The sequence below is a fragment of the Lithobates pipiens genome, unplaced genomic scaffold (genome assembly GCF_037356315.1).
Source record: "Lithobates pipiens isolate NorthernLeopardFrog02 unplaced genomic scaffold, aLitPip1_a1.2 Scaffold_35, whole genome shotgun sequence".
NCBI classification, from domain to species: Eukaryota; Metazoa; Chordata; class Amphibia; order Anura; family Ranidae; genus Lithobates; species Lithobates pipiens.
This window is the reverse complement of record NW_027507811.1, coordinates 1,501,035-1,526,448: the sequence shown is the minus strand read 5'-3', so window position 1 is coordinate 1,526,448 and position 25,414 is coordinate 1,501,035. Positions and strand designations below refer to the sequence as shown.

The window sequence follows — 25,414 nt, the reverse complement described above, 5'->3', positions numbered from 1 at the left end:
TCCGTCTTTTATATGTCCTGTGTCCCTCTAAACAAGAGGATCAGCATGAATACAAACAGCCCAGTCTTGTCAGGAGTCCAGCCGTGTTTCTGGAACTCCAACCACACCCTCACCCTCAGTATAAATTTCAGGACGTCTGTTGTAGACTCCAATTATAAGTACATCACTTCATAGACCCATCTATCTTTTCACCCGTAATTCCTTCTCCGCACCATCACAACCTCCAACCACTATCTTTCTTCCTCACTTTCAGATCACATCTAACATATATACAAACCCCATCTCCATATTTTCTATGTCCCGTGTCCCTCTAACCAAGAGGATCAGCATGAATACAAACAGCCCAGTCTTGTCAGGAGTCAAGTCGTGTTTCTGGAACTCCAACCACAAGATCGTCTTTCTTCTTCACTTTCGGATCACATCTAAAGTAGGGAACGCCCTCCATCTTTTCTATGTCCCTCTAAACAAGAGGATCAGCCTGAATACAAACAGCCCAGTCTTGTCAGGAATCCAGCCATGTTTCTGGAACTCCAACCACACCCTCTTTATAAATTTTAGAACGTCTGTTGTATACTCCAATTATAAGTACATCACTTCATAGACCCATCTATCTTGGCACCCGTAATTCCTTCTCCGCACCATCACAACCTCCAACCACTATCTTTCTTCCTCACTTTCACTTAACATTAGGGATGAGCCGAACACCCCCCGGTTCGGTTCGCACCAGAACTTTCGAACGGACCCCACATTCGTTACGAACGTTAGAACCCCATTGAAGTCTATGGGACTCGAACGTTCGAAATGGAAAGTGCTAATTTTAATGGCTAATATGCAAGATACTGTCCTAAAAAGGGTTTGGGGACCTGACTCCTGCCCCAGGGGACATGGGTCAATGCCTAATATGTTTTTAAAAATGGCCGTTTTGGCGGGAGCACTGATTTTAATGACGATTAAAGTGAAAAAAAAAAGTGAAATATTCCTTTAAATATGGTGCCTGGGGGGTGTCTGTAGTATGCCTGTGAAGTGCCACGTGTTTCCCGTGTTTAGAACAGTCCCTGCACAAAATGACATTAAACGGAAATAACATCATTTAAAACTGCTTGCGGTTTTAATGTTATATCTGGTTCCTGCAATATGGTTGAAAATCATTGAGAAAAATGGCGTGGGTAGCCCTCCCTGCCCATTACCAGCCTATTTGGGTCTTGTACGCATATTAAAGGGAACCCCGTACCCATATTAAAAAAAGGAAATGCGTGTGGCCCCCAGGCCCTATATACTCAGAACAGCAGTATACAGGCGGTGCAAACAAGACAGGGACTGTGTAGGTTTGTTGTGTTAAGTTGAATCTGTTTGTAATTTTCAACTGGTACATTTTTAAAGTGTAGCTCCACTCAAAAAAAAAAAAAACTATTTTTAAGCTTTTTGGAAAACATAGGGAAGGGTTATCACCCCTGTATAATTTGTTTTGTCGTCCATCTTTTTTCATCTCACTTGCTGTTGTCTCCTTCCGTTTGCAAGTAGGAGACGTTTGTAAGTTGGATGTTTGAAAGTAGGGGCCTGCCCTATATGCTCTGCAGAAATGGTGGAAGAAGGTGTTGGTTTTGCCACAACATTGTAAGCCCTCAAAGTGACTCTTGGTGGGCGCTGGAGCGCCCTGCTGTGAACGATTATATCAAGAATTGTAATTACATGCCATTGTTGAACAGTGGTAGAAAAATTGACCTTTGGTGGTTGTGGTGCTGGTGCCACAACACTATAAGTCCTCACAGTTACTCTGGGTGGGCACAGGAAGGGGCCCTCCTGTGAAATATTATATCAAGAATTGTAATTACATGTCCCTGTTAAACAGGGGCAGAAAAATTGAGCCTTAGGCACTGGTGCTGGTGCCACCACACTGCAACCTCTCCCAGATACTCTAGTTGTAGTGCAGGAATTAGCCCTGCTGCAAAGCATTGCATCAAAAATTGTAATTAAACACCCCTGTTAAACAGGGGCAGAAAAATTGGGCTGATGGCATCACCCAGAGCCAGAAATGTTCTTCCAACATATCAGCGGAGGAGGAAGAGGATAGACAATCAACATAACAGGACAGTCACTCAGCATCAGCATAGGCAGTCTTGAAGGGATGTGATATTTCAAAAAAAATTATTCGGTTACATCAGCTTCAGGTGCTTGGTAGCTGTGGGTGATCCAAGACTGATTCATCTTGATGAAGGTCAGTCGATCAACTGATTCGGTGGACAGGCGCACCCTGTGATCGGTAACAAAGCCACCAGCAGCACTGAAGGTGCGTTCCGAAAGAACGCTGGATGCAGGACAGGCCAGTAGCTCAATTGCATACTGTGCAAGCTCTGGCCAGTGATCCATCCTCAAGACCCAGTAAGCCAGAGGATTTTCGGTGGGAAAGGTGTCCAAGTCTGACCTTGCCCCTAGGTATTCCTGCACCATGTAAATTAGACGCTGGCGATGGGTGCTGGAACCAATCATACCTTGGGGCTGCGGACTAAAAAATTGTCTGAAAGCATCAGTCAGACAGCCACCTTCTCCACCGCTCCTTCTGACCGATGCCTCAGCAACACGTTGTCCAGGACCAGGGGTTTGTGACCTCCCAGTCTCTGGGAACGCGTTGCACAGAGCTTTCTACAAGGCCTCCCGGAGATGTCTCATTCTCTGCTCCCTCTGCGATGGCAAGATAAGGTCGGCAACCTTACCCTTGTACCGTGGATCAAGGAGAGTGGCCAGCCAGTAATGGTCCCTCTCCTTGATCCGAAGAATACGAGGATCCTTCCGCAGGCTTTGCAGGATCAGGGAGGCCATGCAGCGTAGGTTAGCTGAGGCATTCGGTCCGGAGTCCTCTGGGTCACTAAGGACAACATGATCCGCAGCTACCTCCTCCCAGCCACGTACAAGTCCACGTGTTTCTTGGGACTGTAAATCATCCCTATAAGACTGCTGATGCTGATGCTGAGTGCCAGCCTCCACCTCCATGCTGACACAATCATCCTCCTCCTCTTCCTCCTCCTCACCCTCTTCCTGTGTGATGGGTGGCACAGCAGGAACACTGTCTGGATAAAGGGGGCCTTGAGAGGCAAGGAAGTCCTCCTCTTCCTGCCTCTGTTCTGCCTCAAGTGCCCTGTCCATTATTCCACGCAGCGTATGCTCCAAGAGGTGGACAAGAGGTACAGTGTCACTGATGCATGCACTGTCACTGCTCACCATCCTTGTGGCCTCCTCAAACGGTGACAGGACAGTGCATGCCTCCCTGATCATGCCCCACTGGCGTGGTGAGAAAAAACCAAGCTCCCCTGACCCTGTCCTGGTGCCGTAGTCGCACAGGTACTCATTGATGGTCCTCTGCTGCGTGTGCAGCCGCTGCAGCATGGCCAATGTTGAGTTCCATCTGGTGGGCATGTCACATATAAGGCGGTTCTTGGGCAGGTTCAACTCCTTTTGGAGCTCAGCCAGCCAAGCACAGGCATTAAATGATCGGCGGAAATGCACACAGACTTTCTTGGCCTGCTTCAGGACATCCTGTAAGCCGGGGTACCTGCCCAAGAACCGCTGCACCACCAGGTTAAGGACGTGAGCTACACAGGGCACATGGGTCAGTTGTCCCTGTCGGAGGGCGAAGAGGAGGTTGGTGCCATTGTCGCAAACCACCATTCCTGGCTTAAGCTGGCGTGGCGTCAACCACCTCTCGGCCTGCCCCTGCAGAGCTGACAAAACATCTGCCCCAGTGTGGCTCCTGTCCCCCAAACAAACCAGCGCAAGCACGGCATGGCATCGTTTTGCCTGTGTACTTGCGTAGCCCCTGGAACGCCTACGGAGCACCGCTGGTTCTGAGGACAGAGCACTGGAAGAGGCCATGGAGGAAGAAGAAGAGGAGGAGGTGGAGGAGAGAGGTGTGTCACAACCAATAGTAGCATTTTGGAGGCGTGGTGGCGGAACAACCTCCAACACTACTGCACCTTGTCCTGCATCCTTCCCAGCAGCCAGAAGAGTGACCCAATGGGCCGTGAAAGACAGGTAACGTCCCTGTCCATGCCTGCTGGACCATGAGTCAGCGGTAATATGCACCTTACCGCTGACCGCCCTGTCCAGCGAGGCAAGGACATTGCCTTCCACATGCCGGTAGAGAGCCGGAATCGCCTTCCGTGAGAAAAAGTGGCGTTTGGGGACCGGCCACTGAGGAACCGCACATTGTACAAACTCACGGAAGGGGGCCGAGTCTACCAACTGAAAAGGCAGCAGTTGAAGTGCTAGCAATTTAGCCAAGCTAGCATTCAACCGCTGGGCATGTGGATGGCTGGGAGTAAACTTCTTCCGCCGGTCCAGCAGCTGGGGCAGGGACATTTGCCTGCTACAATTGGACGTGGATGTACCACTAGCAGAGTTCCCGAAGGCACTTGGCTGTGACACACCTAATTCTACACCTTCATTCCTCTCAGAGCAGGTTTCAGAGAGGACTGAAGGTCTAGTGGGGTTGGAGATGCCAGCTGATGAGGAGCAAGGAGAGGTCCGCTTTGTTCTTTGGTGTGGGTCTTTGAGGTACGCTTGCCAACGAGCTGCATGGCAGGTCAACATATGTTTGGTCAAGCATGTGGTGCCCAAGCGGCTGATGTTTTGGCCACACGAGATACGCTTGAGACATATGTTGCAAATAGCAGCGGTGCGATCTGATGCACTCGTCTCAAAAAATGTCCACACCAAAGAACTTTTAGAATAACGCGCAGAGGCAGCGCCCTGCACAGGCGGAGCTCTGCGGTGTGATTCAGTCGGTGTGCTACCCCTAAGCTGGCCCCCGGAGGGCATCCTGCCTCGTTGGACATGTGCCTCCTCCTCCTCTCTCCTACCAGGCACCCACGTGGAGTCAGTGCCCTCATCATCCCCTCCCTCTTCATCGCTGGAGCAAACCTGGCAGTATGCTGCAGCTTGTGGAACATGACTGCCAGATTGCTGTCCTTCTTGAGCATCCCCTCTCTCTGCGCTCACGCTACTGCCTTCCTGTAGCTGAGTGTCATCATCAGAGCCCACAAAACACTGGGCATCCTCCTGGAGCATGTACCCAACACTGTGCTCAAAGAGTTCAGGAGACTCCTCAGGAGGACGTGGTGGGTCTAGGGAAGGAGTCACTGATGATGACATTGAGAGGAGGGAAGACGATGCGTTGGCTGAGAGGATGAGGAGGATGAAGAGGGCTTGGTCATCCACTCTACCAAGTCGTTGGCATGTTGCGGTTCAACATGTCCAGCTGCAGAAAAGAAGGACAAGCGTGTCCCATGGCCATGTGCTGATGACAATGCACCACGTCCATGACCAGCACTGTTGTCTCTAGACACAGAGCCTGCTTGCCCTCTTTTATCGGCTCGCGCCTGTCTGCCTCTCCTTGCTGGCCTTCCAGACATGGTAATGGCCTGAAGGGAGTTGGGTAAAACAGCAGTTGGGTAGTTTATATTGTGCTGGAGGCACACAACACCCACTAACTCCTGCAGATGCCTTTTTTTATAGAACACCAGAGATAAAGGGGTGTATACAGATGTATACTGTGCTGTGCTGGAGGCACACACAACTTCCAATAACTCCTGCAGATGGCAAGTGGGCTCAAATAGAGAACAGCTATGTAGGTGGATTATAGCGGTATGTACTGGGTACAGAGCACGCAGACAGCACGCACTATCTCCTAACACTACTGACTGCAAGCTCTATTATTAAAGATGGACCACTAGCTATATAGGTGAGGTGAATATAGCGGTGTATACTGCGGTCAGGGCACGCAGACAATAACCAGAGAACACCAGAGATAAAGGGGTATATACAGATGTATACTGTGCTGTGCTGGAAGCACACACAACTTCCAATAACTCCTGCAGATGACAATTGGGCCCAAATAGAGAAGAGCTATGTAGGTGTATTATAGCGGTATGTACTGGGTACAGAGCACGCAGACAGCACGCACTATCTCCTAACACTACTGACTGCAAGCTCTATTATTAAAGATGGACCACTAGCTATATAGGTGAGGTGAATATAGCGGTGTATACTGCGGTCAGGGCACGCAGACAATAACCAGAGAACAGCAGAGATAAAGGGGTATATACAGATGTATACTGTGCTGTGCTGGAAGCACACACAACTTCCAATAACTCCTGCAGATGACAATTGGGCCCAAATAGAGAAGAGCTATGTAGGTGGATTATAGCGGTATGTACTGGGTACAGAGCACGCAGACAGCACGCACTATCTCCTAACACTACTGACTGCAAGCTCTATTATTAAAGCTAGATCACTAGCTATATAGGTGAGGTGAATATAGTGGTGTATACTGCGGTCAGGGCACAGACAATAACCACTACACAGCAGCAAGATAGGAAATCAGCCAAAAACGATTGGTGTGTACTGTGTTGAAGGTGCACAGAACACCCACTGCTTCAGATGCTAACACACTACACGAGGCCGCCTCAAAGGCGTCCTTATATAGTGTGGGGCGTGCACTACACAGCCTGAGCTATGATTGGCCACAGGCAGGATGCCTGTGGCCAATCATGGCTCTCCTCTCTGCTGGCGCTGCGATTGGCCAAGCATGCGGGGTCACAGTGCATGCTTGGCCAATCACGAGCCAGCAATGCACTGCGCCATCGCAGTGCATTGTGGGCCGTGCGCGCCACACGAATTTTGACGCAAACGGACCAAGAGTTCGGATTTCGCCGAACGGACGAGCAGCCAATGTTCGAGTCGAACGTACGTTCGACTCGAACACGAAGCTCATCCCTACTTAACATCTAACATAGAGGACCTCCCTCTCCATCTTTTCTATGTCCCATGTCCCTCTAAACAAGAGGATCAGCATGAATACAAACAGCCCAGTCTAGTCAGGAGTCCAGCCGTGTTTCTTGAACACCAACTAAATGATGGGTTTCCCCAAGCAATGTTATTAACTCTTAGGTCATGGGGGACTAAGGAGAGATTCTTTGTAAGTTGCTTAAAAAAAGTTTGACTTTGGATTTGTTATATAAAAGTTTATTTCCTCTTATTCCTTTTCTACCACAAATGACCCAGATTGGTTGTTTATTCTCACCCTCTCCATCAATTTCAGAATGTCTGTAGTAAACTACATGTCAGGTCACCTTGAGGCGAGGTGACAAGTGCCCACCGTAGGGATCAGGAGTGCACCGCAAGGTTGTGGACCCTACGGCTGACTGCTGCAGACGGGGGACAGATACCACTGGGGTTAGAGCGTAAGATTACCTGTGGCGCGGAGTCTAAGAGCCAGCAGGTGTTCACCAGCGCCTTTGGTGGTGAGGATGGACTTGGCTGCAACTGGCTCCAGGTCGCGACCCCCAGGGTCCCCCAGCTCACACCCACAGTAGGCAACAGGAGGATAGGGATGGTGAGGGACAAAGCCAAGGTCGGGGCCACAAGCAGACAAGAATAGTCGGGTACACGCCAAAAGGTCAGGATCACAGGCAAACAAGGATAGTCAAGACACGCCAAAGTCGGTAACGGAAAACAGTAGCAGAGCACACGGCAGGCAACAGGAAGCTAACACACAAAGGAATACACAATGGTTGATCAGCCCTGAAGGCCTGCAGTGCACAGGTTAATATAGGGCTCCCTGATAGGGCCTGGGGTGGAGCCATGCTTAGAGGAGAGGTTATAAAAACCACCAGGTGGAAGTGGCTGGTCTCTTAGGCTGAAGACATGAGGGGAGGTAAGCAAACACAGGAAGAACACTGCATAACCATGACACTCCAATTATAAGTTCATCAGTTCATAGACCCATCTATCATACCACCCGTAGTTCCTCCTCCGCATCATCACCACCTCCATCCACAAGATCAACTTTCTTCCTCACTTTCACATCACATCTAACATACAGGAACCCCCTCCCCATTTTTTCTATGTCCCGTGTCCCTCTAAACAAGGGGATCAGCATGAATACCAACAGCCCAGTCTTGTGAGGAGCCAAGTTGTGTTTCTGGAACTCCAACCACATCCTCCAACCACAAGATCATCATTCTTTCTCACTTTCGAATCACATCTAACATAGAGAAATCACCTCCATCTTTTATATGTCCTGTGTCCCTCTAAACAAGAGGATCAGAATGAAAACAAACAGCCCAGTCTTGTCAGGAGTCCAGCCATGTTTCTGGAACTCCAACCACATCCTCACCCTCAGTATAAATTTCAGGACGTCTGTTGTAGACTCCAATTATAAGTGCATCACTTCATAGACCCATCTATCTTTTCACCCGTAATTCCTTTTCCGTACCATCACAACCTCCAACCACTATCTTTCTTCCTCACTTTCACTTAACATCTAATATAGAGGAACCCCCTCCCCATATTTTCTATGTCCCGTGTCCCTCTAAACAAGAGGATCAGCATAAATACCAACAGCCCAGTCTTGTGAGGAGCAAAGCCGTGTTACTGGAACACCAATTATGATTGGTTTTCGTTAGCAGTGTTATTAACGGACGTTCATGGGGTACTAAGGAGTGCCAACTACACCTGCCCTCCCCTATTCATGCCCTATCATTCTCCACCATCTACAACTGGACACTATTGTTCCAAGTGCCCCCCACAATACCTCACTGATAGCAATGCATCTTTTTTGCCTCCACTGGCCACCAACTTCAGGGCATTCTTCCTCCCACACACACTAACCGACATTTTTTCCACCCACTGATCCAAGGTACTCTTGTTTCCAGGGTATCCCAGGTGTCCCTGATCGCCCCAACTGCCCCATCCCCCCTTCAAACTGCAGGAAATTTTTACCCACAGCTTATACTGGGGCATTTTTCCTCCCATTGTCCAGCAATGTATGGGTCTTAGACATTTGCCATGCTCATGCCTGCCAGGCACACTCTTCACACCATATCTATTCTTCATCTCAAGAGGTCCTTCTCTATTATTTTATTTTATTTGAATTTTTTTTTAATCTGATCATTTTTATTGAAGTCTTAGCATATTTTGCAAAAAAGGAAATCAAACTTTTCTCTCAGAAAAGACCCCCCCCCCCCCCTCCGTCTCCCTTTACTCCTCGCCCTACTTGAGGAGTTTAGGTGAAAGGAAGAAATCAAGCATCAAATTACAAATTAAATGTGCACATTTCCTTCCTACAACCAATAGAAGAACCCAACGTGTTTCAAAGGTCAAATCACCCCCCTTTCATCAGGGCTCTAATTTTCTTTTTACACATTTACTAAGGAGTGTGGTGAACTATCCCAGATGGAAAGCTTTGGGGTCATAAACCAATGACTTCAAATGACCTTTTTCTTCACTGGTTGGGGGTACACAGACCAAAAGACTGGTGGGGGAAAACCGAGAATGCAGGACTGGTAGAGGGATGTATTGCAGGACTGGTGGGGGGACACAGACTGCATGGCTGGTGGGGGAACCGAGACCACAGGACTGGTAGAGGGACATATTGCAGGACTGGTTTGGGACAAAGACTGTAGGACTGGTCAGGGAACCGAGACCACAAGACTGGTAGAGGGACATACTGCAGGACTGGTGGGGGGACACAGACTGCAGGACTGGTGGGGGAACCGAGACGACAAGACTGGTAGAGGGACATACTGCAGGACTGGTGGAGGGACACAGACTGCAGGACTGGTGGGGGAACCGAGACGACAAGACTGGTAGAGGGACATACTGCAGGACTGGTGGGGGGGACACAGACTGCAGGACTGGTGAGGGAACCGAGACCACAGGACTGGTAGAGGGACATATTGCAGGACTGGTGTGGGACAAAGACTGTAGGACTGGTGAGGGAACCGAGACCACGGGACTGGTAGAGGGACATACTGCAGGACTGGTGGGGGGACACAGACTGCAGGACTGGTGGGGGAACCGAGACCACAGGACTGGTAGAGGGACATATTGCAGGACTGGTGTGGGACAAAGACTGTAGGACTGGTGAGGGAACCGAGACCACGGGACTGGTAGAGGGACATACTGCAGGACTGGTGGGGGGACACAGACTGCAGGACTGGTGGGGGAATCGAGACCACAGGACTGGTAGAGGGACATATTGCAGGACTGGTGTGGGACAAAGACTGTAGGACTGGTGAGGGAACCGAGACCACAGGACTAGTAGAGGGACATACTGCAGGACTGGTGTGGGACAAAGACTGTAGGACTGGTGAGGGAACCGAGACCACAGGACTGGTAGGGGGACATATTGCAGGACTGGTGTGGGACAAAGACTGTAGGACTGGTGAGGGAACCGAGACCACGGGACTGGTAGAGGGACATACTGCAGGACTGGTGGGGGGGGGGGACTGAGCCTGCAGGACTGGTAGAGGGACACATTGCAGGACTGTTTGGGGAAACAGAGACTGCAGGACTGGTGGAGGGACATAGACCGCAGGACTGGTGGGGAAAACAGAGACCAGAGGACTGGGTGGGACAGATACTGCAGAACTGGTGGGGGGGACATAGACATTGCAGGACTGGTTGGGGAACAAAGGGATCGTGGGACTCGGGAGGAAACAGAGTCAGCCAAAATGAAGGGGTAAAACACAGACTACAGGATTATTGAGGGACGCACAGACCACAGAACAGGTTAGGCAAAGTGACCGCAGGACTGGTGAGGGGCCCACAGAGACCAAAGGATGTAGGGGAGAAGACACAGCAAGACTAGTGGGGGGACATGGAGACCACAGGATTGGGGAGGAAAAACCGAGATGGCAGGACTGGAAGTGTTTAGAGGCTTCATGGAGAGGGGGACATAAAGAAGGGGGACACAGAGAGTTGAGGACTGGTGGGGGGGACTGATTGGGAAACACAGAGACACTGGGATTGGGGAGGAACAGCAGGATTATATGGGGGGGGGGGGTGTGCGCAGAGACTGCATATCTGGGGGGAAACGGAGACAGCAGGACTGGGAACCACAGGGAACACATTATTTTTGGGTGGAAGAAGGCGGAGGAGTACAACCCCCATCCAAACAACACAAAATATTCAGCCCCTTCTCAATACACTCATTGACGTTTCTCAGGGCTGCACTTCCCCTGACCTCCACAGGGTGGAGCTCTCACGTACAGGACGGAAAGTCTCTATGGAAGACAGGAAGTGATGTCAGGTATAAATAGGTAGTTCCAGGTTAGAGTTGAGTCGGGAGGAAGTAGAGAGGAGACGTTGCTGGAAGTGGCAGCAGAGAAGGTAATAAGATCTTATTTTCTATTTACACCCAGTAACCCCCCGTCATGTCCGTCCTCTTCCTCCATAGTCATTGTGAGGTCTTTTATCTCCAGCAGATGATGATACACACATATATAGTGTGCAGACCTAGATTTAGGGTTCAGATTCAGGGGCAGAACACCTCATCCCTTTAAACCTGAGCACATATGAATTACACGGGTTCTGAGGCTAACTGAATGCAGACGGGGCATCAAGTGAGTTTAATTACCACCTTAATGAGCCACAGAACCCGTGTAATTCATATGTGTTTGGGTTTAAAGGGATGAGGTGGTAACCCTAGATGTGTCTCTATCAGTCCATCCCTCCGGAGAGGACCTACCTCTTTCCTCTTGAGGTTTTCCTCTCTGAAGATGGCGAATTTCGATGAAAAGCTAAATTTGTCCAGACCCGCTTTGGGGGATGGAGGCCCAGACGTATCAAATGGGTTTTCATTACGATGTGTACACATTTTCAGAATGAAAAACCACATCCGCAGAAGTTCGTTCATTTGATTAAAAAAAAAAAAAAAATTTCCATCCTTCTTTGAACTTTCATACTTCGGTCGAAAACAAATGCCGATTTGACCCCCACTAGAAAATAGGCTTGTGCAATTCGTTTCGTAACAAATCAAAATTCGGCCGAATTTTGCGTCTTTCGGACATTCGGATGCATCCGAATAAAAAAATAACGAATTACAACGAATACGAAAGAAATATAACGAATGAATTCGACATGATTCGGTAATTCTTTAAAGATCTAATGAAACAAAAGGTCAGCTCAAAGTAAATCTTATAGTCCAATCAGCTAATAAATTTTTTTCTGGAGGATGGATTACTGGCAAAGTGCTGAGTTAGAAGGGTGATGTATTGTATTTGAGCCGAAGTACTAAATGATTTCAACATGATTCGAAATGATTTCAACCGCATTCGAAATGATTTCAACCAAATTCGAAAATATTTCAACCAAATTCGAAAATATTTCTACCGGATTTGAAATGATTTCAACATGATTCAATATTATTTCAACCGCATTCGAAAATATTTTGTGACCCGACTTTAGGGCCATGTATCTCGGGGTCACTTAGTGCTAGAAACTCCAAATTTGGATATGTTGTAGTGCTAGTACTATTGTGTTTGCATACCAAATTTGGGGTTTCTAGCTATAAGTGACCCTGAGATGTGTGGCCCCAATTCGGGTCGCAAAATGTCATTCTCTGCTGCAGAAAAGTGCTTGACATTTTGTGACCTGAATTTTGGGCCACGTATCTCGGGGTCATTTATAGCTAGAAACTCCAAATTTGTTATGCAAACACAATAGTACTAGCACTACAACATATCCGAATTTGGAGTGACCCCAAGTGATCCCAAGATACATGGCTCTAAAGTCGTGTCACAAAATATTTTCGAATGCGGTTGAAATAATTTTGAATCATGTTGAAATCATTTCACCTGGGGGGGTGGTGTATAGACATGTGCATTTCGTTTCGTTCCGATTCGAAATTCGAACGAATTTTCATTATTCGGATGCATCCGAATTACTGAATTACAATGCTAACGAATTCAACCAAATTCGGCCGAAATTCGACTCAATATCGGATTCGACATTATTTCAACATGATTCGACATTATTTCAACCGCATTCGAAAATATTTTGTGACCCAACTTTAGGGCCATGTATCTCTGGGTCACTTGGTGCTATAAACTAAAAATTTGGATATGTTGTAGTGCTAGTACAATTGTGTTTGCATACCAAATTTAGAGTTTCTAGCACCAAGTGACCCCGAGATACGTGGCCCCAAATTCGGGTCACAAAATGTCAAGCACTTTTCTGAAGCAGAGAATGACATTTTGCGACCCGATTTTGGGGCCACATATCTCGGGGTCACTTATAGCTAGACACCCCAAATTTGGTATGCAAACACAATAGTACTAGCACTACAACATATCCAAATGTGGAGTTTCTAGCACCAAGTGACCCCGAGATACATGGCCCTAAAGTCGGGTCACAAAATATTTTAGAATGCGGTTGAAATAATTTCGAATCATGTTGAAATAATTTCGAATGCGGTTGAAATAATTTCGAATCATGTTGAAATCATTTTGAATCCGGTAGAAATATTTTCGAATTTGGTTGAAATAATTTCGAATGTGGCCGATTTTTCGAATTCGGTAGAAAACTAAACGAAATCCGAAAACGAATTTAAGGAAGTTAACGAATATAACTAAACGAAATTAATGAATTAAAATGAAACGAAACTAAACAAATTTTTTTCCTTTTGCACATGTCTACTAGAAAATCGATCAAACATTCCAAAAAAAGTTCTACTGACGTGTGGTCATCTTCAGATGATTCTTCTATCCAGATTCCTGGCTTTACCACAACCACTGCGGCTCTTTCTGCAACTTCTAGATCAGTTGAATCCTTGGCCCAACCTTGAGGGAACCCAACCCTGACCCCACTTGGATAAAAAATGTGGGGTCAGTCTATAATGTTACTTTAGACACTGGATCCTGTGGGTGTCCAGCTTGGCATGTGCTGCATCGTGTTAAGTTGCACGGGGTCCAGGGCCGCTCTTCTGGGGGCTTAGCTCTGTTCCCACAGAGGACTCCCTGTTCTCGCTCCACCATTGCTGGGTGAATTAGACAAGTCATCGTTCAAGCTTTTGGTCTAAAGCAGGGATATCCAATTAGCGGACCTCCGGCTGTTGCAGAACTACAAGTCCCATGAGGCATAGCAAGACTCTGACAGCCAGGAGCATGACACCCAGAGGCAGAGCCATGGTGGGACTTGTAGTTTTGCAACAGCTGGAGGTCCGCTAATTGGATATCCCTGGTCTAAAGGATTGGGTTTCATTCTTTCCCTGTTAAATTGCACTCTACCAGATATGTTGGTGCTTCCTAGGGTTTCCAGCATCAGTCATCTGTTTCTCAGATTTTTAAGGCTACCGCCTCAGCTTCTGTTTACACATTTCTTAAGTTCTACCAGGTGAATGTTCAGACCTCTTCTAAAGCCATTTTTGGGTGTAAGGTGCTACATGCTGCTCCCTGAGTCTGTCTAGCCCTTCTCGAACCTATTTCCTATGTGGGCCTGTTGGTGAGGAGGATTCTGGGAGGTCACATGACATCACTCTTATCTCTATTAATAAAACACAGACCTGACCGGAGAGGTGAGGAGGATTCTGGGAGGAGGTCACATGACATCACTCTTATCTCTATTAATAAAACACAGACCTGACCGGAGAGGTGAGGAGGATTCTGGGAGGTCACATGACATCTCTCTTATCTCTATTAATAAAACACAGACCTGACCGGAGAGGTGAGGAGGATTCTGGGAGGTCACATGACATCACTCTTATCTCTATTAATAAAACACAGACCTGACCGGAGAGGTGAGGAGGATTCTGGGAGGTCACATGACATCACTCTTATCTCTATTAATAAAACACAGACCTGACCGGAGAGGTGAGGAGGATTCTGGGAGGTCACATGACATCACTCTTATCTCTATTAATAAAACACAGACCTGACCGGAGAGGTGAGGAGGATTCTGGGAGGTCACATGACATCACTCTTATCTCTATTAATAAAACACAGACCTGACCGGAGAGGTGAGGAGGATTGCTCCAGTGAACCTTCTCGTCCATATGACCATCACAGTGCCCACACCTCACTGACCCGGACAGACAGGAGAAACAATAAGAAGAGAAGTTGTATTGTATCCCTCACACGCCTTACAGACTTTCCCACAGCTCATGCGGCGTGCTAAGGTGAATTGATGGATGACACCTCCATACAATCATAGAAAACTAGAGATCTTCACCAACATCTTGGTATCCTGATAATCTTGTGTCTGGATGGTGACTGTATCATTGTGTGTGTCAGGTTCCTATAAGGTGTCAGGATGTCACTGTCTATTTCTCCATGGAGGAGTGGGAGTATTTAGAAGGACACAAGGATCTCTACAAGGACGTCATGATGGCCAATCAGCCGCCCCTCACATCACCGGGTAAGAGGAGACTTTATTGTAAAGGAGAGAGCAGTACGGAGGCTCCACCTAGATCCCCCATCATCTGATAAACACATAGAAACAATGTATTCAGTCAGTGTGTGTGTTTCCTACAGATGGATCCAGTAATGGGAACCCACCAGAGAGATGTCCCCGTCCTCTGTATTCCCGGGATTCCACACAGGAAGAAGACACCATCCCCCACCATCATCAGGTAGATGAGGAACAATTATTGGTAGTCATGATTTATATACAAGAATGTTTGTTACAATGAATGTTTTATATTTTCAGAGTGTGAACTTTGAGAATTATAATATTGTTGTAAAAGAAGAGTATAAAGAGGAGGATGAGGAGTATGGAGTGATGGAGGAGTTTTCAGAAGGACACAAGGATATGATGGAGCCACCAAATACCAGGAACCCACCAGAGAGATGTCCCCGTCCTCTGTATTCCCGGGATTCCACACAGGAAGGTCACACCATCCCCCACCATCATCAGGTAGATGAGGAACAATCACTGATAGTATCATTAGGATCTGTACATTATCTGCATTGTTACCATTCATGTCATTTTTATTATATATTCAGAGTGGAAACCTGAGAGATCCTAAAGTTGAGGTGAAAGAAGAGATAAAAGAGGAGGATGATGAGGATGGAGTGATAGAGAAGCCTGAGTTTCCAAAAAGTGGAATGGTGGAGTCATCCAGCTACAGGAACCCACCAGAGAGATGTCCCCGTCCTCTGTATTCCCGGGATTCCACGCAGGGAGGTCACACCACCCCCCACCATCATCATCAGGTTGGTGGGACAGTGCGTCTAGAACATAAGTGACTCATGAAGATTATTTATAGACCTTCCAAGACGTTATTGTCTCTCATTCTCTTGGTTTAGGGTGAAGATCTGATAAATATAAAAGTTGAGGTGAAATCAGAAGAAGAAGAGAGGTATGTGAGGGATGATCAGCAGTCTATGGAGGAGGATGGAATAACGGGGACATTTATAGAGGAGGACACTCCTACAGAGATCAGCACAGGTGGGTCATTAACATTAAATACATCCCTCTGTTCATACTGATCTCGGATTGGTTCAGGGTAGGGTGGGGACTGAGCAATATCAGCCTGTAATAATCTGGTAATGGTCACTGTCCTGCACATTAGATTTTCTATCTTCTGGACAATCCTCCTTCTCTGTGTTGCATTCTGGGATTCTGCTGACCACTGCACTCTATGCATTATGGTGTATGTTATATACTCCAGACCCCTGCATTCTACATTGTTGTATGTTACATACTCCTGACTCCTGCACTGTATACACTTTTTCGTACATTATATAGTCATGACATTACAATGGGTGGCCAGAGGCTGCTCACCCGTCTGATGAATGGCCACCTGGATGCAGTCTGCCCTCTGGTGTTCACTGGAGAGATGGGCTGGACAATCTTTGCTCAGCGAATGGGTCACCCTCTAGCTTCTCCAGGGATCAGCATAATTTAATGCCAATGAGGGTTCAGTCCTTTTTTCCCCTGCCAGCTCCACACTCATTTTTATTTTCCTGGTGGTCCACATGGATCTAACCTGGTGGTCCCTTGGATCTATACAGGGCTGTCCCCTACTACAATTTTTGTTTCCTTTTGTGGCGAACCTGCACCTTCGTTCACCTCTCTCTCTCTCTCTTTCCTTGATGAGTTTCTTGATAGGAAGGAATCGCAGGCTGCAGCACAGCCACAAGAATACCCAGTTTGAGATATTCCTAAAACAGAGTCCCCCCCCCCCCCCACTAAAAGTCTTTGGTCCCCAAAGAAACAGAATTTGCAGTTTCAAATGAAATATACTTATCTTAGCACCTACACAGAATTGTTTACAGCATAATATGCGATAAAGGGAATGGCCCACTGTGGTGTGTATGGTATAGGGTAGGGGGTTTTCACCCACGGGTACAGTGGCTTAACACACCGCAGTGATGGCTTTTTCAGAACTGTTTCCCATCCACTGGTAACTAAGCTTCTCTCTTGAACGTAGGCATGTAATGTAAATACCCCGTCACATCAAGGTTTTTACACGAAACACTGCTTATACTGTATGTCTATGCCAGTGTTATTTCTTCCTCAACATGAGTGTTTATCAAATGTTCAGAAGGGTACAATTGAACCGCTCAGGCTGTGGGTCCCTATCAAATATCTGGCTGGAGGCCGAGGTGACAGGAAGACTTCCTCTACACCTTTGGTCCAGACAGCCTTGGAGTGCAGTACAGGGAGTGGGAGGGCACAGAGCCAAACGGGTGCCATGACTCCAGTCTACGGAAGCTCCCTTCTGCAGGCAGGCTTGGGTGTGGGGTGCATGTGCAGACCAACTGGAAGGTAGCTGCAAAGAACACTGAGACACACAGCAGGCTATAAATATGGTCTGGGTGGGCTGTGGTCAGTAACCAAGAGGACAGCAGGAGATAAGCTGAGATCACACCAAGAAGGTCAGCAGAGGTGAGCAGTAGTCAAGGTCTAGCTGATGTCAACCGGGAATGAGCAGAGACAAGCACGTGGTCAGGTACTAGCTGAGGTTAAACCAGAAATCGGCAGAGACAAGTCATGGTTAAAAACTAGCTGAGGTTAAACTGGGGATCATCAGAGACAAGCTGTGGTCAGGAACTAGCTGAAGTCAAACTGTGAATCATTTGAGACAAGCCGTGGTCAGGAACTAGCCGAGGTCAGCTACTAGCTGAGGTTGAACCAGGAATCAGCAGAGACAAGCCATGGTCAGGAACTAGCTGAGGTCAAACTGTGAATCATTTGAGACAAGCCGTGGGCAGAAACTAGCTGAGGTCAGCTACCAGCTGAGGTTGAACCAGGAATCAGCAGAGACAAGCCATGGTCAGAAACTAGCTGAGGTCAAATTGGGAATCATCAGAGGCAAGCTGTGGTCAGGAACTAGCGGAGGTCAACCCAGGAGACAAGCTATGGTCAGGAACTAGCTGAGGTCAAACTGGGAATAATTAGAGACAAGCCATGGTCAGGAACTAGCTGAGGTCAGCTAATAGCTGAGGTTTAACCAGGAATCAGCAGAGACAAGCCATAGTCAGGAACTAGCTGAGGGCCAACTGGGAATCATTAGAGACAAGCCATGATCAGGAACTAGCTGGGGTCAAACTGGGAATCATTTGAGACAAGCCGCGGTTAGGAACTAGCAGAGGTCAACCCAGGAGACAAGCTATGGTCAGGAACTAGCTGAGGTTGAACCAGGAATCAGCAGAGAGAAGCCATGATCAGGAACCAGCTGAGGTCAAATTGGGAATCAGCACAGACAGGCAATGGTCAGGGACTGGCTGAAGCCGAACCAGAAATCGGCAGAGACAAGCTATGGTCAGGAACTAGCTGAGGTCAAACTGGGAATCATTCAAGACAAGCCATGATCAGGAACTAGCTGAGGTCAAACTGGGAATCATTTGGGACAAGCTGTGGTCAGGAAGTACCCGAGGTCAAACTGGGAATCATTCGAAACAAGCCATGATCAGGAACTAGCTGAAGTCAAACTGAGAATCATTCGAGACAAGCAGTGGTCAGGAACTAGCTGAGGTCAGCTACTATCTGGAGTTGAACCAGGAATAGGCAGAGACAAGCCAGGGTCAGGAATTAGCTGAAGTCAAACTGGGAATCATTCGAGGCAAGCCGTGGTCCAGAACTAGCCAAGGTCAGCTACTAGCTGAGGTTGAACCAGGAATCAGCAGAGACAAGCCATAGTCAGGAACTAGCTGAGGTCCAACTGGGAATCATTCGAGACAAGCCATGGTCAGGAACTAGCTGGGGTCAAACCGGGAATCATTTGAGACAAGCCGTGATCAGGAACTAGCCAAGGTCAAACTGGGAATGATTCGAGACAAGCCATGGTCAGAGACTAGCTGGAGTTGAACCAGGAATAGTCAAGAACTAGCTGTGGTCAAACTGGGAATCATTAGAGACCTGCTGTGGTCAGGAACTAGCCGAGGTCAGCTACTAGCTGAAGTTGAAGCAGGAATCAGCAGAGACAAGCCATGGTCAGGATCTAGCCCGAGGTCAAACTGGGAATCATTCGAGACAAGCCATGTTCAGGAATTAGCTGAGGTCAAACTGGGAATCATTCGAGACAAGCCATGGTTAGGAACTAGCTGAAGTCAAACTGGGAATCATTTGAGACAAACCATGGTCAGGAACTAGCCGAGGTCAAACTGGGAATCAGCACAGACAAGCCATGGTCAGGGACTAGCTGGAGTTGAACCAGGAATTGGCAGAGACAAGCTATGGTCAGGAACTAGCTGAGGTGAAACTGGGAATCATTCGAGCCAAGCTGTGGTCAAGAACTAGCTGAGGTTAGCTACTAGCTGAGGTTGAACCAGGAATCAGCAGAGACAAGCCATGGTCAGGAACTAGCTAAAGTCAAACTGGGAATCAATCGAGACAAGCCATGGTCAGGAGCTAGGTGAAGTCAAAATGGGAATCATTCGAGACAAGCCGTGGTCAGGAACTAGTTGAGGTCAGCTAATAGCTGAGGTTGAACCAGGAATCAGCAGAGACAAGCCATGGTCAGGGACTAGCTGGAATTGAACCAGGAATCAGCGGAGACAAGCTATGGTCAGGAACTAGCTGAAGTCAAACTGGGAATCCATCAGAGACAATCTGTGGTCAGAAACTAGTGAAGGTCAACCCAGGAGACAAGCTGTGGTCAGGGACTAGCTGAGGTTGAACCAGGAATCAGCAGAGACAAGCTATGGTCAGGAACTAGCTGAAGTGAGCTACTAGCTGAGGTTGAACCAAAAATTTGCATTAGCCATAGTCCGCAACTAGCTGAGGTCAAACTGGGAATCATTAGAGACAAGCCATGGTCAGGAACTAGCTGAGGTCAGATATTAGCTAAGATTGAACCAAGAATCAGCAGAGACAAGCCATGGTCAGGAACTAACTGAGGTCAGTAGCAGAAAGGCAGAGCAGAAACAAGTCCAAGGGCAGGCCAGGTTAGTAGTGGGAACTCCGATTTCCACAGGCTATAGCTGAAGACTATCCGGCAACGTTCTAGTTCAGCTCTGCTCTTTAAATAGGCTTCCTGGTGCCAAGATTGGAATTGATTTTACACTGTAAGCGAATATGTTTGCGTAGTACGACCTCACAAATGCGTATGCACAGGAAACGGAATGGAAATTACCCATTTTTATGCGGCTTCTTAACCCGTCCTGACTGTCTATTTCAGGTGCTAAGGAGCAGTTTGTGTCTTTGGTATCCCCCGAATATTCAATAGCTTTTTGATGATGAGTTTACTCTCAAAGTCCCTTCCATGTTCTGAATGAACCTTCATTGATAGATCATAGTGATTGAAGAACCAATCAGCTGATGTCTAGTAATAATCTTTGTATTTCTATTTTAGTAGATGGACGGGAGATGAGGAAAACCTCAGAGGATTGTCTCACTTTGTCTCCAGACTGTAAAGTAGAAGATGAGGACATCACACAGTATAGTCCAGGAGAAAACCCGACTACCTCAAATGTCCATCCGGCACCACACAGTGTAGATGGACCATCGTATTCCTCTTATCCCGAGGAACCTCAGACTGTGCGGGACGGTGCCGGACCATCGTATTCCTCTTATCCCGAGGAACCTCAGACTGTGCGGGACGGTGCCGGACCATCGTATTCCTCTTATCCCGAGGAACCTCAGACTGTGCGGGACGGTGCCGGACCATCGTATTCCTCTAATCCCGAGGAAACTCAGACTGTGCGGGACGGTGCCGGACCATCGTATTCCTCTTATCCCGAGGAACCTCAGACTGTGCGGGACGGTGCCGGACCACCGTATTCCTCTTATCCCGAGGAAACTCAGACTGTGCGGGACGGTGCCGGACCATCGTATTCCTCTTATCTGACTTATGAGACTGTGAGGGACGGTGCCGTCCTTCAACAGATTTTTACCTGTACCGAGTGTGGAATGTGTTTCGGCAGGAAATCGGATTTAGATAAACACCAACTATCTCACAGAGGTGAAAAGCCACATTCCTGTCCCGAATGCGGGAAATGTTATCCGCGGAAATCTGCTCTTGTCAGACATCTAAGATCTCATACCGGGGAAAAGCCGTATTCCTGTACTGTGTGCGGAAAATGTTACCCATGGAAATCGGCTCTTGTCAGACATCAAAGGTCTCACACCGGGGAGAAGCTGTATTCCTGCTCTGAGTGCGGGAAATGTTTTCTGTGGCAATCTCAACTTATCAGGCATCAAATAAATCACACAGGCAACATGCCCTTTTCCTGTGCTGAGTGCGGGAAATACTTCCCATTGAAATCAGCACTTATCAGACATGAGAGGACTCACACTGGGGAAAAGCCGTATTCCTGTAATGAGTGCGGGAAACGTTTTTCACGGATGTCTTATCTGTCTGAACATCAGAGGTGTCACACGGGGGAGAAGCCGTACTCCTGTCCTGAGTGTGAGAAACGTTTTCTACGTAAACCAGATCTGGCCGCACATCAGAGGTCTCACACGGGGGAGAAGCCGTTCTCTTGCCCTGAGTGCGGGAAATGCTTTTCGCAGAAGTCTCACCTTTCCGTACATCTGAGATGCCACTCGGGCATGAAGCCGTATTCCTGTCCCGAATGCGGGAAAAGCTATCCGCGGAAATCAGAACTTGTCACACATCAAAGATCTCACACGGGGGAAAAGCCGTACTCCTGCCCTGACTGCGGGCAGAGTTATACGCTGAAATCAACACTTGTCAGGCATCAGAGATCTCACACGGGGGAGAAGCCGTTTTCCTGCCCTGAGTGCGGGAAATGTTTTTCGGAGAAGTCCTATCTTTCGGTACATCAGCTATGTCACACGGGGGAGAAGCCTTTTTCGTGCTCCGAGTGCCAGAAATGTTTTGTGCGGAAGTCAGATCTTGGTAAACATCAGAGATGCCACACGGGCGAGAAGCCGTATTCCTGCCCCAAGTGCGGGAAAAGTTTTTCACAGCAGTGCAGTCTTGCCAAACATGTTAGAACCCCGCACAACTTTTAGGGTCTGGAGTGTGGGAGGTGTCTTCTACTTGGATTGGAAAAAGGACATCTTGATGCAAACCTCAGAACGCCGACTGAACGGTTCTCCGATCTTCAAAAATGTAAAAGAGGCTTCAAAAGAATATGAGAACCGACCAAAGACAATAGAAGACGGGAGGGGGGGGGGGCAGGTTACTAGTGGTTGAGTTCCTCCTGCAATGTAGCTTGATCTCCCCTGGTGAGACAGATGTTCGATATTCCTAGTGGATGAAGAGCAGCAGGGGAGATCAGACAAGACTGTCAATGTAGGGGTGGTACCATACATGTTATGGTCAGGAACTAGCTGAGGTCAAACTGGGAATCATTCGAGCCAAGCCGTGGTCAGGAACTAGCTGAGGTTAGCTACTAGCTGAGGTTGAACCAGGAATCAACAGAGACAAGCCGTGGTCAGGAACTAGCTGAAGTCAAAATGGGAATCATACGAGACAAGCCATTGTCAGGAACTAGTTGAGGTCAGCTAATAGCTGAGGTTGAACCAGGAATCAACAGAGACAAGCCATGGTCAGGAACTAGCTAAAGTCAAACTGGGAATCAATCGAGACAAGCCATGGTCAGGAGCTAGCTGAAGTCAAAATGGGAATCATACGAGACAAGCCGAGGTCAGGAACTAGTTGAGGTCAGCTAATAGCTGAGGTTGAACCAGGAATCAGCAGAGACAAGCCATGGTCAGGGACTAGCTGGAGTTGAACCAGGAATCAGCAGAGACAAGCTATGGTCAGGAACTAGCTGAGGTCAAACTGGGAATCATTATAGACAAGCTATGGTCAGGAACTAGCTGAAGTCAAACTGGGAATCCATCAGAGACAGAAACCGACCAAAGACAATAGAAGACGGGAGGGGGGGCAGGTCACTAGTGGTTGAGTTCCTCCTGCAATGTAGCTTGATCTCCCCTGGTGAGACAGATGTTCGATATTCCTAGTGGATGAAGAGCAGCAGGAGAGATCAGACAAGACTGTCAATGTAGGGGTGGTACCATACATGTTATAGTCAGGAACTAGCTGAGGTCAAACTGGGAATCATTCGAGCCAAGCCGTGGTCAGGAACTAGCTGAGGTTAGCTACTAGCTGAGGTTGAACCAGGAATCAACAGAGACAAGCCATGGTCAGGAGCTAGCTGAAGTCAAAATGGGAATCATACGAGACAAGCCGAGGTCAGGAACTAGTTGAGGTCAGCTAATAGCTGAGGTTGAACTAGGAATCAGCAGAGACAAGCCATGGTCAGGGACTAGCTGGAGTTGAACCAGGAATCGGCAGAGACAAGCTATGGTCAGGAATTAGCTGAGGTCAAACTGGGAATCATTATAGACAAGCCATGGTCAGGAACTAGCTGAAGTCAAACTGGGAATCCATCAGAGACAGAAACCGACCAAAGACAATAGAAGACGGGAGGGGGGGGGGGGGGGCAGGTCACTAGTGGTTGAGTTCCTCCTGCAATGTAGCTTGATCTCCCCTGGAGAGACAGATGTTCGATATTCCTAGTGGATGAAGAGCAGGAGAGATCAGACAAGACTGTCAATGTAGGGGGTGGTACCATGGACCTTCACAGACGCCTGCATTTTCTTGGAGAGAGCCACCTACTGGATGGGTTTTGGTAGCAAGCCAACAAAAACGGACTCTCAAGTTAGAACAGCACCGTTCATAGGGTACTGTACTGCAGAAGTCCCCAACCCACCCCACACCAGGGACCAGCTGCTTGGAAGGCAATCCCTCCACTCACCGGGCAATGAAGTCCCTTCACTGACCAGGGGGGTTGGTTGATATTTGTGTGGTGGTTGCAGCTGTTCTCCTCGGGAGGGGGGTTTCGGGAGGTGCCGAGGGGGTGTTGCAGCCTGTCATCTTTGGGGGGGAGACAGATTATAACCTGGGGGGGGGGGGGTGGTGTTTGCAGCCTGTGATTTTGGAGGGGGGGGGGGGTTGTTGCAGCCTGTCACCTCAGGGGGTTGTGGTGCAGCCTGGGTTTCACCAGTGCTAATAGATCCTGCCCCCAGCCCGTCTCTCCTCCCACCACTACACCAGAGAGAAGGGTGTAGTGATACCATTAAAAGGGGACCAGTGCCCTCTGGAGGTTGGTGTACAGGTTACTCTGCCCCACAGCCTGGCGCAGGTCCGCGGCCTGGGGTTGGGGCTCTACTGCACATATCGGTTGCCCCGGAGGGGTAGAATCTGATGGAGTGTATATTTTGTCTGGGACAATAAAGCTACAACGTTGACCCCGTGCAATTGTGTAACCTAATAATGGTTTAAAATCGATATTTCTACTTAAAATCACAATATTCTTTTGTAAGTTGATGAATAAAAGTCTGATGTTTTTTTTTTATTAAAAGTTTAGTTCCTTTTTGTTCTTTTTCTATCACAAGTGACCCACATTGACATTCACCCTCCTCATAAATCTCGGGGCGTCTGTAGTAGACTCCAGTTTCAACGGGTGGTTGTTTCCGGGGCTGTGGTTCGGCTGGTACCATGGTGCATGTGTGGTGGCAGTGACCCAGGATAAAAAAAAGATTCTGGAGGTGGGTATGCCCACTTATTTATACACTTGTGGACACCAGTATCCCTAAGGCCGCGTACACACGGGCGGATTGTCTGCCCAACTAAGTTCGTCAGACAATCCGACAGACAGTCCGTCCAAATTTTGAATGAACGGACTTGACCACACACGATGAACAGACAGTCCGCTGAAAACTTGCGCGATGACGTGTACAGCACGTACGACGGGACTAGAAATACGACGTCCAATACACTGCAATGCAACCTTCGGCCGTGTAAATCCTTTCTGAGCATGCGCCATACTTAGTCCATCCAACTTGCCTACACACGAGCGGACTGTCCGCTGAAACCAAGTTTGGACGGACAAAACCAAGTTTCAGCGGACAATATTACGGAAATTCCGAAAGACAAAGTCCGTCAGACTGTCCGCTGAAAAAGTCCGCTGAAGCCCACACACGAGCGGATTGTCCGCTGAAACACGGTTCAGCGGACTAAGTTGGGCAGACAATCCGCCCGTATGTACGCGGCCTAAGAACCTTTATGAGGCGTTACCCTGAAACCTGCTCAATGCGCGGCCAACCAATTTAGGCCGATATCTTTTATTTTGTACAGTCGCCAAAAGGACCTTGGCGAGAAATTGGAAATCTGGGGTTCCCGACCATTGCACAGGTTAAAGCCAAGATTTCCTGGTAT

The 25,414-nt window shown here is 48.1% G+C and overlaps 3 protein-coding genes across 3 annotated transcripts in view; all 3 read left to right on the top strand.

The window, feature by feature from the left end:
• LOC143955430 (uncharacterized) overlaps positions 1-23,624 on the top strand; it is a 31,509-nt gene extending 7,885 nt beyond the window's left edge. Inside the window, exons 2-3 of the mRNA XM_077465478.1 lie at positions 20,399-20,424; positions 20,536-23,624. Coding sequence (XP_077321604.1) covers positions 20,399-20,424; positions 20,536-22,197 — 1,688 coding nt within the window. The 3' untranslated portion in view covers positions 22,198-23,624. The remainder of the gene's footprint in view (positions 1-20,398; positions 20,425-20,535) is intronic.
• LOC143955957 (uncharacterized) overlaps positions 1-25,414 on the top strand; it is a 151,943-nt gene that overhangs the window by 17,132 nt on the left and 109,397 nt on the right. The gene's annotated exons all lie outside the window — the stretch shown is intronic.
• LOC143955882 (uncharacterized) lies at positions 14,627-20,540 on the top strand. The gene is made up of 5 exons (XM_077466003.1): positions 14,627-15,189; positions 15,306-15,403; positions 15,481-15,687; positions 15,777-15,986; positions 16,080-20,540. Exons 1-5 carry the CDS (start codon positions 15,105-15,107, stop codon positions 16,260-16,262), a joined length of 783 nt encoding a protein of 260 aa, XP_077322129.1. The 5' UTR covers positions 14,627-15,104; the 3' UTR covers positions 16,263-20,540.